Raw genomic sequence first — 19,790 nt, forward strand, 5'->3', positions numbered from 1 at the left:
TAAATAGTAAAGCGTTCTAATAGTCCTGTGTCTCTGTAATAAGTATTTAATGAAGGCAACAATAACTCGGTCTGCTGGATATTTATGCTTGCTTTTGTGTGTGCATAAAGTGATTTAAGTGGTGCTTCTTTTCTTTCATTTCAAGGTCTTACCTCTACACGCAATGTAAACAATTTTTGTTTTCATTTGAAAGACTTTTTTCCAAGGGGTTAGCGAAACACTACAATGAGTCTCAACAAACTACAGGTTTCATTCCTTACTGAACAAACTTGGTTTCATTTTAAAGGTATTTTATCAAGGCCTTACCTCTACACTTAATGTAAACAAACCGTACTGGTTAATGGATGAAGGCAATATACAGCTATCCCAGAACTCTTCTTCAATTACAGTAAGTGTTATATCTATTTTATTTGGTATGATTTATGCCTATTGCTTCTTCAGTAACAAATGTAGAAGTATGTATATTTTTAATAATGAGATTTTTAAATTGACTTCAGTAGCGGACATTATACCAGAGACTTGTATAAAACATTTTGTTTGATTCATCAAACCACTATAACAATTGATGTACGGCGATAAGTAACGCGCTTTTGTTTGGACACGTCAATGGGAAGGATTTAATGTTTAAGGTACCCGATCCACAAATAAGCAAGTTCTATATAGCAGTACTATTAAAATATATCAAATATTGATACCTGATAAGCTCATATAATTTTGGTATCATTTGAAAATGTATTGTCTACTGAAAAAGAAAATATAAATTACATGACAAAAAAATATGTTATAGAATTTTTATTTTCTTACTTTATAGTTTTCAATGATACTTCAACAGAAATCCAGTTATTACAGTGTACAATTTTTCATTTCGCAGTCAAAAAGCATGACTGAAATGACTCTTGCATATTATTTATGGTCAACTTATTTATTAATTCTTATTCAGCAGACACAACTCTTTCAAATGACACCCAACAAACATGGGGTCACCATGCATCAAAATTTACCTATTTGTGGATCGGATACCTTAAACTAATGGACCCGTAATGACAATTTGGCATGTTCCGTTTAGTTACATGCTGTCCGTATGCGATATCTGCATTCTCTGGTTGTTACAAAAAACAATTTACTGTGTCAAATGGCCAAATAGTACGGATCTCGCATACGGACGATATAATATCGCACAGAAGTAGCCGATGGTCATTACGGTTCAACGGCCTCAGTACCAAACTTCTTGTATTAATTTCACTCTAAATTGCTGATCGTTTGCTTTCTTTATGTTTTTTAGCAAAATAGACATAAAAGCATGTTCATCCACATGCTTTATTTGAAGATGATTATTTACATTTCCTGTGTTATGTGTTATTGTTTGTCCATTCTATAGGTAGGAAAGGGTGCAATATTTGATGTTAGGAGGGCTGACGGAATCAGTCATATTCCAGTTTTCTATGCGGTAGGTCAACGTTTTTTACTTATGTGGCAAATATTACTTCGTTTATTAGGGAAATGAAAACGTTTACTAAGATTCACGAAGTTTAAACATTTATGAAAAATATTTTCAGCCGTTTTCGTCATATAAAATGCTTTTAAGATGTGACCAAATTTATTTGACTGATATCTCCTATGTGTTCTTATAATTTCTAAACGCTATTGGGGAACTCGTGATAATGCATTGCTATATTCTTAGACATAACGAAATGCAAATTTACAATGTATGTCGTAACTCAACGCAAAAGGTAATAGGTAAGGAGCACAGAGCACCACAAACACAGCCTCAGAGCCACGCATTTGCAAAGTAGGCCCACAATTAAAAGAAGCTGTAACGGAAAAATATAATAGACGAGTTGCTTCAAAAATCCAACAAGTACATTTTAATTTCATGCAAAATATAGAAAAAAGGGGGAGGGGTAGAGGGTAGAAAAAAGGAGGTGGATGGTGGGGAGGGGTGAAAGGGAAAAGAGGAACAAGGATGAATATTCAAGAGAGAATGCTACGTTCCTTAATCACAGTTACCCTTCAACGTAAACCACAACAGTGCAGACACTCATGCACAAAAGACACACACACACACACGCACGCACGCACGCACACACACACACACACACACACACACACACACACATAACTAAATTACATAGATAAACATACAAATAATAAATAACAACACTGCAGGGCACCGCCCAAGACACACAGACGCACATGTAAACAAACGCACACACATAAGCTGGAAAAAATCAACAATCGGGCACCGCCAAAACACGTTCAGAAGTTTAACCAAAAGAAATTATCACTAACCTACACACTCACACATGTTTATTTTCCGCACACTTCCAAATAATACTGTTTGCGTAGTCGTTTGACTCTAAAGTCCATGTCTATTTGTGATTGTTTTAAGACTTCAAACAGCTGAGTGGAATCACAATATCCCTTGCATCTGATAGTATCCATCCCAATGCGAAGATAGCGCATAACACCTTACACTATCTCCATGCTTTATAGATACTTGCCTATTACGTTGCGCCTTATTCTCGGGTATTCTCGAGATGACTTACTATAACATTTCACTTATTGTCCACTATAGAGTTATATTGTTCTTTTACTGTTACACTGAATTTTGTCTATAAATATGATGACGAAGCAACTGCCATTCTTTCCATAGGTATTTAATTGTATATAAATTCGTAAACTTTTGTCCAAACAAAATTTTTATTATCAAATACAGTATAATAGAATATCAGTTTATATAACTCAGAATGAACTGTTTGCATTCCACAATACATTTCGTGTTTATTTACTTTTGAAATTGAAAAAGAAACAAGCAAAACGATTTTCAAAATGTGTGAACGCATTTTTTGCAGAAAGTGAGGAAAAGTTATAGATTACTAGAGAACTCAATTATTATGCAATAGCAAGAATACTGTATTACAACAGAATGACAACACTTATTTTGAAACATGCTGGGGGATAACTAATGTGGTTTAGCGCCGGTATAACTCCTGTCCGTTCTAAGGCGGTGTCTCGCTGTGTTATTTCTGTATGTATGCATATGTCTCTTTTTACGTTCTGCGAAAATTATTGCATTCGATTGTGTTCTTGTATATACGTGCTTAGTTGGTTTTCTTGGAGTCTTTATTTTCTAGTCCCTTGGAATCATGGAGTCCATTCAATGGATGTGTAATTAATTTCTGCTTAAGCCGGTGCTAGGGGCGTGAGAGGTGTTTCACATTTCATTACCTCTCATGAATATATATAGTCAAACCGAGTCTGCTATTACTAGTATTCTTTTTAGTTGCATTCTATGCTTCCAAGGAATCTTTTACAAATTTTATTGCATGCATATATTTACATCTACATGTGCAGTTCTGTATGAGTGACTGCCTTCGTTACTTGTTGCTTGACTTGTTGAGCTTTTGTCCATGTTATTTATTAAAGACAATAGTTATGCACATCTTGTGAAACAGGTAATTGCAAACAATCGTATGGTCCATTCCGGATATCTGTACGACAATGTGTCAAGTACGGTGCAGTTGTCGTTTTCCGTTACCGACAAGATGAAACCTTTTGGAAAGATTGTTGTTTATTATTTCCACACCGACGTATGGAACGCTGATGCTCTTTATTTTGATGTAAAGGAGGATTCAAATAAATTCAAGAACAAGGTAAAGCCGGAGTATTTTTGATGATATAAGTACAATGATAAAAGCAAGAAAATTATTTCCATAGTCAATTCTAAATTCAAAAATTTAAAAGAGATTTTATTCTAAACATTAAAAATAACCACTATTACTTTAGAAATCAGATAGTTGCTTTGTCAAGTTCCTGGATACATTTCCTTTTAGTTATGATAGAGTGATTGGATATTTATTTTTTAAATATTGTGTGACTTTAAAAACATACATCAGTCTTGAATATGGTTGTTTGTACAAAACTTATCCAGCATTAGAAATGACTATATTGTAGTGTTAACAGAAAAACAATTAGATAATTGACAGTTCTATAATTTTGTGGTAAAACGCAATGTCTGTGCCCAATTTAATAATTTCGGAATGGTTTATCTATATGTGCTGCTACGTTGCTATAATATCCCCTGAAATATCACGAATTTCAACCTGATTCTGTCGTTTGTGTCACATGAAAAATGGATTAATTTAACATTTGTTTTCTGTAGGTCGCTTTATCATTTGACAAAGGTACAGCTGAACCTGGAGAAAATGTGAGCCTCTCAGTAACCAGTGATCCTCAATCTCTAGTAAACCTCCTGGCTGTTGACCAGAGTGTATTGTTACTGGCGTCCGGAAATGATGTCACACAAGCCGACGTAAATATAGAATTTGAACATTAGATTAATCTGATCATATCGATGCAGTTTAGTAAATGTTAATTGATATTCGATACCGTCTATGAAACGTTTTCATATTTGTATGATTTATATTATCTTTTGAGCATTTTTAGTTCGTGCTGTTCAGGCGTTTGTTCTAGTATGCCTATTCCACTTTTCCAGCGGATATAAACAAAAATTAATTAGTCTTTTTCAATCTGATTACAGGTTATAGCGTCACTGAAACTTGCGTCCCATTCCTCTTCAGACTCAAGTGCACTTCATGATCCTCAAAGAGTACTAAAGGTATGGAAAAAAACATCGAACGATTATCACTTTGAGAATGTGGTTATATACACTAAATATCTTATTGTTTTATATTGCTGATTGCTGAAAAAAAGTACAATACTGTTAATTTCACCCGGATTAAATATCTGTTCATATATTCACATTATTGCTCAGACATTCCAGTAATGACCCAAAAATAAATAAACCTAGCTAGATAGTTTTTTGCATTCCCCTTCAGTTATTAAGCTTATCATACGTCCACTTGGACAATAAGTTTTTATAAGCATATATTACTTTCATAATTGATTGACGTAATGATTATAATACGTGTACATTTTAATTTCCGTCTAGTTTTCTTATTTATGTATTCAAACCGTATGTTCTGTGTATTAATAAGTATGTTGTGTTACAAGGCAAAACTATCTATGTATTGAGCGCAAGGGTTTTTTCGACTGCATAAAATACTTTTGATTGCAGTGAAAATAATACACTAACGAGACGCACATCTAACGTATTTTTTATCAAATATAGCTAATACATCCACGATAACCATACATAACGAGCATTTGTTTCAGTATAAAACTGAACTTGTTTTCATTGATTTGATATAAGATGTAATAATTTGAAAATATAACACCTGGTGATGTTCACGACTGAAGATATTTAGATTGTACATGTAAAACAGTCAGGTTTTAGCTCACCTGTCACATAGTGACAAGGTGAGCTTTTGTGATCACCCTTCGTCCGTCGTCAGTCCGTGCGTCCGTCCACAATTTCTTGTCTGCACGATAGTGGTTTCATTTATGATTTTATTTTAACCAAACTTGCACACAACTTCTATCACCATAAGGTCACGGTTCCTTTCTTGAACTGGCCAGATCCCATCATGGGTTCCAGAGTTATGGCCCCTGAAAGGGCCAAAATTAGCTATTTGACCTTGTCTGCACAATAGCAGCTTTATTTATGACTTGAATTTTACCAAACTGGCACACAACTTGTATCACCACGAGATCTTGGTTCCTTTCTTGAACTGGCCAGATTCTATTATGGGTTCCAGAGTTATGGCCCCTTAAAGGGCTAGAATTAGCTATTTTGACCTTGTCTGCACAATAGCAGCTTCATTTATGATTTGAATTTAACCAAACTTGCACACAACTTGTATCACCATAAAATCTTGGTTCCTTTCTTGAACTGGCAAGATTCCAGTATGGGTTCCAGAGTTATGGCCCCTGAAAGGGCCAAAATTAGCTATTTTGACCTTGTCTACAATAGCAGCTTCATTTATGATTTGAATTTAATCAAACTTGCACAAAACTTGTGTCACCATAAGATCTCGGTTCCTTTCTTGATCCGGCCAGATCCCACAATGGGTTCCAGAGTTATGGCCCCTGAAAGGGCCAAAATTAGCTATTTTGACCTTGTCTGCACAATAGCAGCTTCATTTATGATTTGATTTTAACCAAACTTGCACATAACTTGTATCAGCATGAGATCTTGCTTCCTTTTTTCAACTGGCCAGATTCCGTTATGGGTTCCAGAGTTATGGCCCCTTAAAGGTCCAAAATTGGCTATTTTGGCTTTTGCAGCCAGACTTCATTTATGGTTTTTTTTGATACAAACTTCCAAAATATCTTCAACAACAATAAATCTTGGATTCCATGACAAATCAGATCCAATCGTAGGTTCCAGAGTTATTTTATATCTGATTACCTCCCCTAATTGTAATCAAAATGGATTTATATCAGTAAGTACTTATAGGACTTATTTGAAATTTCGTTATTGTTATTAGTTGGACAGAGACAATCAGGGTAGATAACTATGGACTGGTTTTATGTCAAATTACCTCCCTTTATTTCAAATTAAAATTGGTATATCTCCATAACTAATGAAGATACTGATCTGAAATTTCATTTATGTCAACAGATTTATTTGGCAGATCCTTCTTTTGTTCACTTACAATATTATTTTTTTTAATTACTTCCCTTTTATTTTACTATAAATAGCTTATTTTAGTAACTTTTTTATTATTGGCCGTAGGGAAAAACCGAGACCACTTTTCTGTGGTACAACATGGATGGTACCTCCAATTTTTAGGTGTATTTTGACATATCTATACCTTGTAAGAATTTTTTTTCTTTTTGGTTAAATTTCTTCCCTTTGTTGTTCCTGTCCTTTGGACTTTGATATTTTACTGAGGACCTTCTTGTCCTCAAGTGCAATGATAACAGGTGAGCGATATAGGGCCATCATGGCCCTCTTGTTATTCTATTTTGAGACTTTTGAACGTTTTTAACCAAATATGCCCATTTCAACCCGTATCGTCCTATGCAAGTTTTAAAACATCACACGCAGACATGCCGTTACACTATTCCGTTGGAAAAACTTTTCTTTCATGTTGTAAGATATATGATTTTAATCGTTTAACACGGTAGAGTGTATATCTTTATTGTTGTTTATAGACGACAGGCTTGCAGTTGTTGACCGATGTTGACTCATTCAGCTGGGCACATCCGTATTACAAGCGCCAGATAGATTGTGGTCCTTATCCAGGTACAGGAAAATACGATTATTATTATTATAATCATCATTATCCAAGGTTTCTTTTCACTTGATAGAAACGTTTTCTCTGATTACATGAATCAGACATTGTGGCATTGTAAAAATAATTTAGAACACATGTGAGAATTAAAGGATTGCTCCTTCTGAAATAAATTAAAAAGATTTTAGGCACATCAATATACTTACCCAAAGACAACAAGTTTCAAATATCAGTTTACAAGACGGATTTTTCCGAAACATTTTTCCATATACCAAATTACATAAATGGACCAAATTGAAGTTTGCATGAGATTTTTGTGCCTCAGGTGAAATTATGTGACATTACTGTGTCTGTCATCAGTCGTCGTTAATCGTACATTCCTGGTCGATCGTCATCAACAACTCGCTTATAATATTTTAACAAATTTACAACTGGATCAGCTGGGGTAAAAATCCAGGTCACTAGGTCAGGTCATAAAAAAGCTTGTAAACACATAAATCTGTGTCAAAATATTTGCCTCTATAAAAGTCAGCTTTAAAACTGATAAACGTGAAGTCAACAATCGGTCACAGAATTCAAGCATTGTGGTTAGTTCAAGGGTCACGAAGATAGAAACATGATACATGGAAATATTCTGAACCCTGGCTGCTGATTACTCATTTCAAACATTGTTGTGGTCAAGACACTACGGGGTTTTGTGACTTATTATTGCAGCTAATAAATACTTTTGAGGGACATATCCATCGTTAAGTTGAGACACTGATACATAGCATAGACGAGACGTATTGATTTTACCTTTGATGGTATAGTTGATAGCGTACATATATAAGCTGAGCATCAAGAGATTGAGGATAGATCTAGCTTATATATATGTGTTATAAGCAAAATACAGCCAAGACATCAAGGGTATACCTTCGTGGTAGTTGAATTTTTATAAGTGATAGCAGGAGAAGTTGAGCATCATGGAATCGGGGCAAATATATATGTTAGAGCTTGCATTAAAAGGACTAAGGCTGTACATCCATACGATAGGACTCACATGTTATTGATTCAAGGACAACATCTGACAGGAACTTAAACAAAAAGACAAGTAAAGTATTAGTTTTATACGGGAATAACCTGAACATACGCAACTATTTGAGCATTAATACTTTAAGATATTGAATGATTTGCCAGATCCCTGAAATTATTGAGCATACAATCAAAATCATTTGAGCTAGTCTTAGACATAGCCTTCTTAGCAATTTAATCCATTTCATTATCCGAGATATATAATGGCGTAAGCACTTCCCTGGGTCATATAACCAAAATGTTTACACTGATATGTACACCTCGTTAACACTCAAGGAGTCACGTTTTCTTCCTGATATCCATGGGACATATTCAAAGTGTTTAAAATGTAGGATAAATGCATAACCAGGTAACCTGGGTTAAAGAGCGGTCACTTTTTAAATCCATAAAAATCTCTGTCAATTATCTACCAGATCTACATACACCGTGGTCAAAATGGCCGTTTTAATAACACCTAGGTCCAAATAAATACAAAGAAATATGGGGTGAGAAAAGGGGTAGGTGAAAGATACATAGCTTTCACGGATCTCTTAGCAAGTGAAAGCCTCTGAATAACCAGTTTTGCTTGCATGTTTCCCATCTCTTTCAATTTTGAATATTGCACTTTCACAAATCCTTAACTAATTTAAATCGAACTGACAAAAATGTCATTTAGCTATAAGACCGCGGTTACCGTTTGCAATAAGTGTTGCCCGTTGATTGGCTTTACAGTTTTGTAATGAATATCGCAGCTCGTATTACTTTAAGGAAAACAATAACCAAAATTAACCAGTTGCCAGATTCTAAGATTCAGTAACAACAAGCAACTCTCACACTTTACTGTATGTACGTGTGTGAACTTGCTTAGGCGTAAATATGATTCCATAGAAATTATAATCATACATATGCTCAAAACTGGTTGTGCTGTCACTGGTTGTGTTGTCAAGTCATGGGATAGCAATAAATCGGGACATTTCCATTTCTTGCATTAACACCTATTAACCTTTACAAATTATTGTCGAAAACAACATTTAATGAAACGTCTTTTGAATGAACTAATAGGCAGATACTTGGTTCGTAAACATCAGTTTTACAAGGTTCATTCTCAAATTGTTTAGGTTAGGTAAGGTCAGACTAGATTTAGGGCAATCGTGTATGTTTTAGTTAAATGCTTTTAACTAAGTATATAATTACAAAGTTCATATATGTGCTGCGTTCCCTAATATATGAAAAGACAGGAATAAGTTCAGAAGCATTCTACTCTGGTTTATGTTGCTCGTTTTTTGTTCCCCACCTTTTTCGAAGATTAAAAGGAGGACATAGAAATAGGCTGTGTCTGTCCGTCCTGTTATCCTTCCATCCATACTTCCGTCCATCCTTCCGTCCGTCCTGTTATCCTTCCGTCCGTTAAACTTCGTATCCGTTCCATAACTCCGCCATCCATGAAGGGATTTTACAATAACTTGGCACAAATTTCCCCATAATGAGATGACGTGTCATGAGCAAGACCCAAATCCCTAGCTCCAAGTTCAAGTCCACACTTAGAGGTCAATTTTTAACATTGTCTGCTACGTGTCCGTTCCATGTTTCTGCCATTCATAAAGGGATTTTGAAATTACTTGGCACAAATGTTCCCCCCATGATAAGACAACGTGTCATGCGCAAGACCAAGAACCCTAGCTCCAAGGTCAAGGTCACACTTAGAGGTCATGGGGCTCTGTTTCGTATCCGGTTCATAACTCTGCCATTCAAGGGATTTTGAAATTACTTGGCACATATATTTTCCATAATAAGTCGACGTGTCATGCGCAAGACCCAGAACCCTAGCTCTAAGGTCAAGGTCACCCTTAGAGGTTAAATGTTAACATGTTCTGTTTCTTGTCTGATCAGTAACTCTGCCATTCATCAAGGGAATTAAATTATGGTTGTAACATTAGGATGATATGTAATGTAGCACTGCATCCACAGTACAATTAACTTTTTTATGGTGTGTAATTTAAAACAAGGTATTTTAGTATTTTAGTACCATATATGTGTCATGCATTTCATTTGTTTATTAATTACTTCCCTTTTAATGTGACAAAATATTTCGTTATAATTTTTTATTTTTCCTAACATTTGTAAAATCACATTAAACCTTTAAAACACTGATATTAGCATTTAAAAACATTCACCAGTTATAGATTTCCAGACATTTTCAAACTTTATAATGTCTTCATGAATTATTTGATATATTGTTATGAATTACATATATGTACATTGTTAATATGTTGCCTTATGACTAAAACTATGTTGTACTGGCATGCAATATGTTTTGTGAAAAATTTCCCTAGGCGGGGGACGTTTGTAACTCTGATACAAATTCTTGTTCTTTTCAAAATTGCAGGGCAGTACACAACCTGGTGAATGTGTATAATATTTCAAAGACTGATTAATGGATTATACAAAACTGTTTATTTTTCACAAATGTGATAATATTATCAGTAACATAATTATTTTAAAACTATTAAAACATTAATGATCGTTTCCTTTTTCATTTTCTTCTCAAATAAGGTTACACATACGCGCCTGGACAGTTTCCAACCTGGGTTCCTGGAATGGTCCCAACGCCAGCTCCAGGTAATATACAACTAGCTAGCTAAATTTGTTTATATATAGCAGTAAATGCTTATCAAATTGTACTTTGTTTAACTACTATTTAACACAATTAGACGTGTCTTTATTCAAGATCAGGGTCTTATTATATCTTAAGGATACATTTTTACCTTTTTGGCATATATATTATAAGAATTTGTTTTTCAATAGCAGTAGCCTTTGCTTCCCGGTTGTGCTTTTATAAGCTAGAAACAAAGTAATAGACATTTGTAAATGAAGACGGTGGACGATCGAAATTCAAGGGGACCATCTCAACATAATTTAATTATATTCTGAGCGGTAGGAAAATAAAACATGCCAATAATGGTGAAGAGATCTGGCTTATTATGCCACCACTTTGCGTTTGGGAATATATATATATATATATATATATATATATATATATATATATATATATATATATATGCAAAAGTCTGTACCGGATCAAGTATATTATAAAGAAACAATAAACAACATTATATGTGTAACATATGGATAGAGTGGCAAAGTGGTGGCATAATAAGCCAGATTGCTTAGCAATTACACATTTATTGATGCCATGTTGTATTATTTGCCCTGATGAGTATAAACGAAACCGTATGCAAATATAATGTTACTCAGGTAATGTTGTTTATTGTTTCTTTATATATATATATATATATATATATATTATATATATATGGTGTCTGTCTGTCTGTATGTTTGTCCGTCCGTCCGTCAGTCTGACAAAGTTTATGTTGCACCCATCGCCAAAGGCATTTGACCTACCGTCATTAGAATGTATTAAGCTGTTCTTTTACATTAGAAGTTGTGTAACTGAGACAAAGTGGTGTCCGTCGTCCTTCGTCTTGTTCGATATAAGAAAAGGATATATATCCAACAGGAAAAGCCTCATTCAAAAACCGCAGCCTCCCATATCGCAATTTATGGCACGGTCAGTGGCAAAATCATCACTTAGGTGCTTAAATTAATTAAACCAGTAGATACGTTCGCTTTGAACACACATATTACAAATCTTACCCGATCGTATTGCGTATTTGTTAGAATGTTTGTCTTAACAAAAAGTCGGACTAGTTTGAAACTTAGTCAAAAGGTCTCAAAGATTGTTGACAAAGTGTTTCCATGACTTGATGTTGGATTTTCTTCCATGTTTTGTTGTTTTAATATAGTGACTTAGTTTTTTTTATTCCAGATAACGCAATATCTAATTGACTTCATGAAAACAAGCATTCTAACTAAATTTATAAGTAAAAAAGGAAACATTGCCACTAAGGTTCTATGCAGGGATTTCTGCGATTTTACCTAGTGCCTTAGTTAATAACTTATTGACCCAACATAACCTAGCTTTAAACATGACATAGCCTTTAAAAAAAGATAAACTTATTGACCAAACTTTATGTAGATCAAATATGCTTTAAAAGATATAGTTACATAGTCCAGATAATCCAATTTCATATCTGTACAGTTTTTAAAGAGAGTGTTCTGGCCAAGTTTCATGTGGAAACATAAGACATCTTGCATTTTAAGAAAGTGTTTCTATGATTTAACCTACTGACGTAAATATTAAAAGACAGATAGCCAAGTTTCAAACTTTACCTGCATTGCATTATAATATTGTTCATACAGATCTGCCAAGCAGCTTAGTCTCTAGAGTGGTCTCTAAGTAATGACCTGGCACTCATGAATATTCCGTATGTTTCCGAAAATTAATTGTCGTTATCTGAATCTTAATAGTGACATAACTATCGAAAACCCAATAATACATGATATACATTAATTAAAACAAATGTCGCATGTGCAAATAGCTGTGCGGAAGAAATGTTTATCTGTCAGATCAGATTCGTTCTGTTCTGTCACGTACCATGATTTTTATAGTTCATTGATTGAAAACGAAACATCAGTATTAAACATCCGTCTATGTAAATGTCTGTAAACCATTGTAAAAATGCCAACTAAACCTTTTAAAAGATCTTAGATCCTAGAAAAATTACTTGGGACAAGCGTTTCAAAATAGTTTCAGGACATTCCTGGACTTAATTCGAGGGACAATTTAAGCATCTACATGTGATAAAGGCAAACATTCTAACACGGTTTCATAACATCCAGTGGGCAATGTAACCTCTAGAGTATTCATAACGTTCGGTTTCTGATAAGCCCACGTGATCTAGTTTTAACCTCAAATAATCCAGTTTTAAGCTAGATCTAGGTATTATAAAATAACCGCTAGTAAACATAATTAATTGCTTAGCTAAGTCTGTTATTTCGAATGCTTGTTGCAGCCCTTCATGCGTCTTCACTGTGGACTTTTTCATCTATATCAGAACCTTATATGACTATTTCATAGATCAAAACACAATAATTCTTAATTTTACAGAAAACAAAGTAAAGAAAAAAGAATCATTTTTCTGCAAACTCTTAAGTTTGTTATATCGTACTGAAATAGAAATATCATAATTTGCGTGAATGAAATAAGTACTAAAGACAAATACTGTTAACCATAGTATAATGTAGTAATAAATACATTGTTATAGAAAAAATAAACATTATATAAAATAACTTAAGCAGTAGCACGATGTTAAAATAGCAGACTTAACAAAGTAACTACTTACATTTTTCTAGCAATTGGGGCCAGGATCTAGTATCCTTGTTTTAATTGAAAATGCAATCGCAATTTATTGAGTTTGTACCTGTCAAAACAGTCGTGTATGTATTCTCTATTCGAAAAATTCCAAAGTACCCAAATTTGGTTATGCTACCGAATTACCTCACAGCCTTTTAAAGAATTAAAAATTGATTGAGTAAGTCCATTTGTTTGTTGGGTTTTTTTTGGGGTCTGTGTCCGTACTGTTTCATGTAGCCGTTTTCAGACCTGTTATCATTAGTATTTCTTGGAATCCGTTTGTAAAGGTCATTTTAAAGTGTACATTTACATGAAAAGAGTGAATTGTTAATAAGGCAACATAACAATACAAATTACTATAGTAATAATAATTATTATTATTATTATTATTAGAATAGCCAAACTTTTAACTACAACATTTGCATTCTATGTATTTATAATAAATATAAACAGCCATGTATTGCTGCGTCTACGTCAATGCACGACATTAAATATGTATGTTTGAATCCTTACACAGGAAATACATATGCGCCTAATCGCATCCCAACGCCTGCACCAGGTAAAGATTTATGTATTTTAACACTTTACAAATCAAATTTTACGCAATTGGATTCAAATATCGGTGTCAAATGAAATAATATGCCTTATTTTATAATTTAGTGTTTGTTTTGTATTTACAAATTAACTATAAGTGTAATGAAACTTGAAAAGATAAAATTGTATTAACGTTAATATAAATGTAATGAAATTTTATGGTGAAAATGATAAATCATAAAATTGACATGTTTCGTTTCTGTTCATTAGATATTTTCAGGAATCCGACGTCAAATATACCAAGTCACATAATAAAAGAGTTTTAACTTTATTCGATACCGACGCGATTTATTTCTATGCTAATTGTCAAACACTGTCTTAATTAACGGTAACAAATACAGCCTTAGGCAGCGGTAAATGCTATAATAATTGACTGTTATTAAACACTATCTTAAGTAACGGTAGTAGAATACTATCTTAATTGTCGGTAGTAAAACACTATCTTGATTGACAGTTAAACACTATTTTGATTGAAGTTACTTAAATACTATCTTAATCGACGGTAGTAAATCCTATTTTATTTGACAGTAGTTTGAATTAGAAGTAATAGACCATCTCAGATAGCTTGTTTGACTTTGTTACCTTCGAGCTCTTTTAAACAGCTACCCATTATTTAAATTCAGTTAAAAATTAGATTGATGTAAGAAAAACACTGTTATTAGATATATGTTTTAAATATAATCCATGAGATCCTTCAGAAGCATGGAATGTAACAAAGCAAAAATGAAAAAAAAGACTCGGTTTGACTGAGCCTATTCCTGAAAGGTACTGAAACATGCACCATTCCTCCACACCTATTTTTGTTCAAATTTAACACAAGACAGGTGACTATGTATAATATTTCCAAGTCTGATTAATGGATTATACAAAACAGGAAGTTTCTTGTCCACAAATATAACAAATATCATCAGTTACATATTATTTTAAAACAATTTAAAAAATTCATGATCCGTTTTTTTTTATTTTTTCACTTTCTTTTTAAATAAGGTTCCACATACGCGCCTGGACAGTTTCCTACATGGGTTCCTGGCTTAGTATCCACGCCATCACCAGGTAAATTATATTCAGTATATTTATATATTCTACGGTTGTACGGTTGTTTAGCTATTGCATGACTTGATACTATCACTTCTGAATTATCTTACAGATGTGTCATTGATATTTTGAAAAATTTACTTTCATTTTGGCTGTCATATTCAGCATATAAAGGGTATACTGAAAATTAATACTGGTTAAAATTATTTCACCTAGATGTAAAAGACAAAAAGAAAGATCCATATAATTTGCCGAAAGACTGCTCATGACCATGTTTTTTATTGTATCACTGTACCGGATCAGGGTAGATAGGAGATCAAGCTCTATAAGACTTAATTTTACAATTATTTTGCAGTATACCAATTCAATTCGGTATCTAGAAATCCAAGGGATCGAGCGGTTTACTTTGAGATAACCAAAATGAATGCTTTCTTGTAGACAGGACTTGAAAATGTCTTCGAGATAGCAGGAATTGTGAGATAAGCAAACTCGAGATATCGTACTTCAGCCGTATTTAAAATGTACAGTATAGTGTGCGGGCTTTTATTGCACATACGGTAGATAAAATCTGATATTACCAGTTAGTTCTTTTAATAAGTTAATGAACTATTTTATTTTCAAAAGCTGACCTCAGAATAGATATTGTCTTTCTCCAATAAGAAAATTTGAAATGGACCAAAGTTCAGCAACATATCATCATTTAAAATGATAAAGAAACCTTCAATGTTTCACTACGATGGTAACTGTTTTAATTAGAACACTTTACTTTACGTTTAATATATATCCGTGTTATAAAATAAGGTTTTCAATGCGTCTACTTTAGGAATTATGTCATTATATGAGAGAGGATCAAAACTTATTGCGTTAATATTTTGTGTATAGTCTGAAAATAAAGTAATAATGAGCACATATGTTAACACTAGCAATATAAATGTAGGCCAAAGTGTAAGGAATAAGATCTGTTACGCGTGTGAAAGGTAGTTCAAACATGTAAAACCTGTGATTTCTAAAATATTAGTTCAAATTTAACTGATTCTCGTTCGATTCTGCCGTTTATGAAACATCTTAGAAAAACTGTGTGTCACGACATCACCAATATATGAGAGTTGCAAGATGGTCTACTGATAACGGGTACGTTAGGGAACCAGACTGTGTATTCGCAAAGAGATAGGCTACGTTAGTCACCCTGTGTGGCTGCCTTTGTCTGTAAAGCGCTTTTGAATTTATTTGTCATGAAAAGGGCGCGATAGAAATCTTTTTTAATATGTTTCGAATATAATATAAATATACGAACACCACAATATACCAGACCAATTACGGCCTAGCAAGCAGTATAAACGAGCGTGCAAATTCCACAACATAATCCGCTAACCCATTAAGATTTCGATGCGGTTTTATATAAACACCCGAGTTGAACTATACATTCGTACTGTTTCGAAATTTGCATATATACTTAAATCTCCGTTATCATGTCTCACAAATCAGCAGTGATATCATGTTCTTTTTAGATAGTTTGTATTAAGGGATATAATGAAATACAGAATAGTTTACATCTCATGCATAAGATTTGCGAGGATACAAGTTCGCATTGATATCATTTGTAAATATTATGAGAGGGAAACAATACACGATAGTAAAAAAGATAAATTCCGGTGCGGAAATATTTTGATCAAACTAGTTCATCCCTGACCAGGCCTCTAACGGGACCTCTCATCATGTTCCTACAAAAACAAGCTTAATAGCAAGGGAGTATAAGTACACCATTAAAATCTATCCTACTGCATACACACCCTCCATTTAGCACTCGAAGTTTGCAAAGGTTACAATTCATATGTACTCACGACTTTTTGGATTGGCGCTAATGTAACACTGAGAATATTTTAACCTTGACCAAGACTCGGACCCGGGACCTCTCACACCGAACGTTGCGTTAAAACTAGTTAAATAGCTAAGGAGAATGTGTGCATCTTTGCAATCTACCCTGCTACAATTTGTCATTGACGTACAATGTAGTATGTCTAGAGCCAACCCTATTAAAACGAGTGAAATAGATATATTGCATACAGCTTGGTGCTGTAGAGAGTTTATTGTCTATGAATTTTTTTGACGAAAAAGAAAATATCTGCCGTTGTATGGAAGTGTTTAACCTACTACTGTGTTGGTAGCAAGTGCAATTCTTTATATTTACATGTATTATAATCTACCTTGGTGTAAGAGATAATATATATTTTAAATTTATTTTATGTACTGTATAAATTTTGAATTATCAGGTTATCAGCCCTTGCAGCCAGTGACGCATACAAGAGATTTCTTTCCGGAAACATGGTTGTGGACAAATGTAACTGTTGGGTTAGTAAGATCTTTGATAGTACAGAATGTTACAATGTTTAACAATATAAGCCATGAGAAGACGGAATTCACTTTTCAAAGTGATTATTTCTTTTAAGTGACCAAGATGTTTCAAAAAGTCAACTTTAGTAGGAAACATTTTTACGATGTCTACCTAAATAAGGTAAAAGGTTTCTCACGACGGCAGTGTAAGATGAGTTCATGTTTAATTTGAAAATAAGCCGATGATCTTGTTTCACACAAGAAGCGTGTCATTCTGTCCAAAACGTTATATAGGGACCAGGTTGCTACGTCGAATGAAATAGATGCAGCTTATTTACTTTTGTGATTTACGGCGAATGGTCGAATCTTTAGAACACAGATCGCCAAAAAGTTATCTAGTACAATTTTAGCTATACAAATTATTTCAGTTTAGATACATACGCATTCAATACTGAAACAAAAACACATGTCATAAAGTAAACGTCAGTATCAAACGTTATAAAAAAAACCTGCACAGAATTTAAACCCACTTGATGGAAATAATTTTATGTCAAAAACAAAAACTGCAAACACGCGTTTGATTCTTCAACTGCATTTCAGCTCTAGTAGCAATACCGTTGTTACAACTACAGTGCCTGACACAATTACGTCGTGGTATGCCTCTGCATTCTCTGTGAACAGGCAAACAGGACTAGGGATCACAAGCGGTGCAACTAAAGTAACGATTTTTGTTTATTGAAATGTTTGAAAATTGTCTCGAACGACTTTTCTGCTTTATGGTATCTCATTGGGTAGTTAGGTTTACAAACTAAGCCTGCATCACATCATATAGGTCGTGGTTGGGCAACTTATGGTTTTTCACTTTTTTCTTTTTTACATATTAACTGAAATGAGGTATGTTATTTTAACTTACCGATCATATTAAAGATCCATTTAAGTATAAAGAATGTCGACATTCACTAAATAAGAACATACTTCACACAGTTAACATTCGATGAGCAAATATGAAACAGTTGGTAATCATGTCATAATTTCATTTTCAAATTAGCTCCACTATTAAGATGTTCCGTACATATAATTTAGTTTAGTTTTTTCAATGATAACCTATATGATATACTTTTTTCCAAATGATGGTATTTTGTACAATAACTTCTTAAACAGACAAGATGAAAGTGATATTTTCGGGCGCGTTCATTTCGCTTTTTGTTAAGTTGCATTACATGAAGATCTCTTTGATAAAAAATCTCATTTTTGAAATTTTTGAGTAAAATAGTTTAGTTTTGTTCCAATTGTCCCGAACATCTGAACTAAAACGGCTGTACGTTATTTTCAGTTTGTATGTTCTTTTCAGTTTACAACTTTCCGACCATTCTTCATCAACCTAAATCTCCCCTATTCTGTGGTAAGAGGAGAGGAAGTTGTGCTTCAAGCTAATGTCTTTAACTACATGGGGCAAGATCTAGATGTAAGATTACTTTAAAAAAAATTACTTTTTTCAGAGTTTTTAAAAAGTGAATAAGAGTACCGTTGTGTTTTATATAGCATTAAACATTCTGAAGTGTCTAATTTAACTGATTTGTCATAATATTATGATTATTAAGTGACGTGATTGGTATATCACAGTTCATCAACTGTCGTGAACAGACTCGATCAGTCCTTTTTGCCCTTTGCTTGATAGCGCTCTATGCCCTCAAATTAGCTTTTAGATTTTATTTACTATCCTAACATCAGTTTGTAAGTGCTCTGTGGCGGCTATAAAAGTCTCCCGAATTTGGACTAAGTGTTTTTATATTGTCTGGTCCTTTCGTGATTATTGAAAACTTTCATTTTCACTGTATTAGATTCCCGCTTTAGCCGGTGCTAGGGTGCATGAAGCGTGTTGCACAGTGAAATACCTCCTATGAGCAGACTCAATCAATCCGATTCTGCTATAATCTTTTGCTTGGTTCCATTGTATACTTCTAACGGATCTTCTTGTTAATTTTATTAAATATTCTGATTATATCATATCTAAAACTAAATGATTTTCCGTAATTCAAATCAGGTTGTTGTGACTCTGGAGAAATCGGATGACTTTAAAGTTATACTTAACGATTCGCTCGGTCATATTACCTTCGTTTCAAAAGAAATTGTGAAGAATGTACACGTAAGTAACCTAGGATAAAAATTCGTTCGAAGTTAAATATTTCGAGTTTTGATGTAGAATATTTTTATGACAAGTCAAAACACTGGAATATTTAAACTTTATTTTTAAGAATGTTTGAATATTTTGTAAATAACTTCCAAGTCCACTCTCTAGAATATTAGGAGATGCGTCCAAATGTTTGTTAGGTTCGAACTTCCCGGCTGTGCGGCCGACACCTAAAGCACTGTACAAACACTCCACC

At 33.7% G+C, this 19,790-nt stretch overlaps 1 protein-coding gene across 1 annotated transcript in view; it reads left to right on the plus strand.

Annotated features, from left to right (window-relative positions):
• The window catches only part of LOC123532713 (CD109 antigen-like), a 45,596-nt gene that overhangs the window by 10,934 nt on the left and 14,872 nt on the right, over positions 1 to 19,790 (plus strand). The window contains exons 14-26 of the mRNA XM_045314264.2: positions 287 to 388; positions 1,379 to 1,447; positions 3,456 to 3,653; positions 4,163 to 4,312; positions 4,541 to 4,618; positions 7,060 to 7,150; positions 10,743 to 10,808; positions 13,961 to 14,002; positions 15,025 to 15,090; positions 17,343 to 17,421; positions 18,004 to 18,121; positions 18,755 to 18,868; positions 19,448 to 19,549. Of these exons, the coding sequence (XP_045170199.2) occupies positions 287 to 388; positions 1,379 to 1,447; positions 3,456 to 3,653; positions 4,163 to 4,312; positions 4,541 to 4,618; positions 7,060 to 7,150; positions 10,743 to 10,808; positions 13,961 to 14,002; positions 15,025 to 15,090; positions 17,343 to 17,421; positions 18,004 to 18,121; positions 18,755 to 18,868; positions 19,448 to 19,549 (1,275 nt within the window). The remainder of the gene's footprint in view (positions 1 to 286; positions 389 to 1,378; positions 1,448 to 3,455; positions 3,654 to 4,162; positions 4,313 to 4,540; positions 4,619 to 7,059; positions 7,151 to 10,742; positions 10,809 to 13,960; positions 14,003 to 15,024; positions 15,091 to 17,342; positions 17,422 to 18,003; positions 18,122 to 18,754; positions 18,869 to 19,447; positions 19,550 to 19,790) is intronic.

The sequence above is a fragment of the Mercenaria mercenaria genome, chromosome 11 (assembly GCF_021730395.1).
Source record: "Mercenaria mercenaria strain notata chromosome 11, MADL_Memer_1, whole genome shotgun sequence".
Taxonomy (NCBI): domain Eukaryota; kingdom Metazoa; phylum Mollusca; class Bivalvia; order Venerida; family Veneridae; genus Mercenaria; species Mercenaria mercenaria.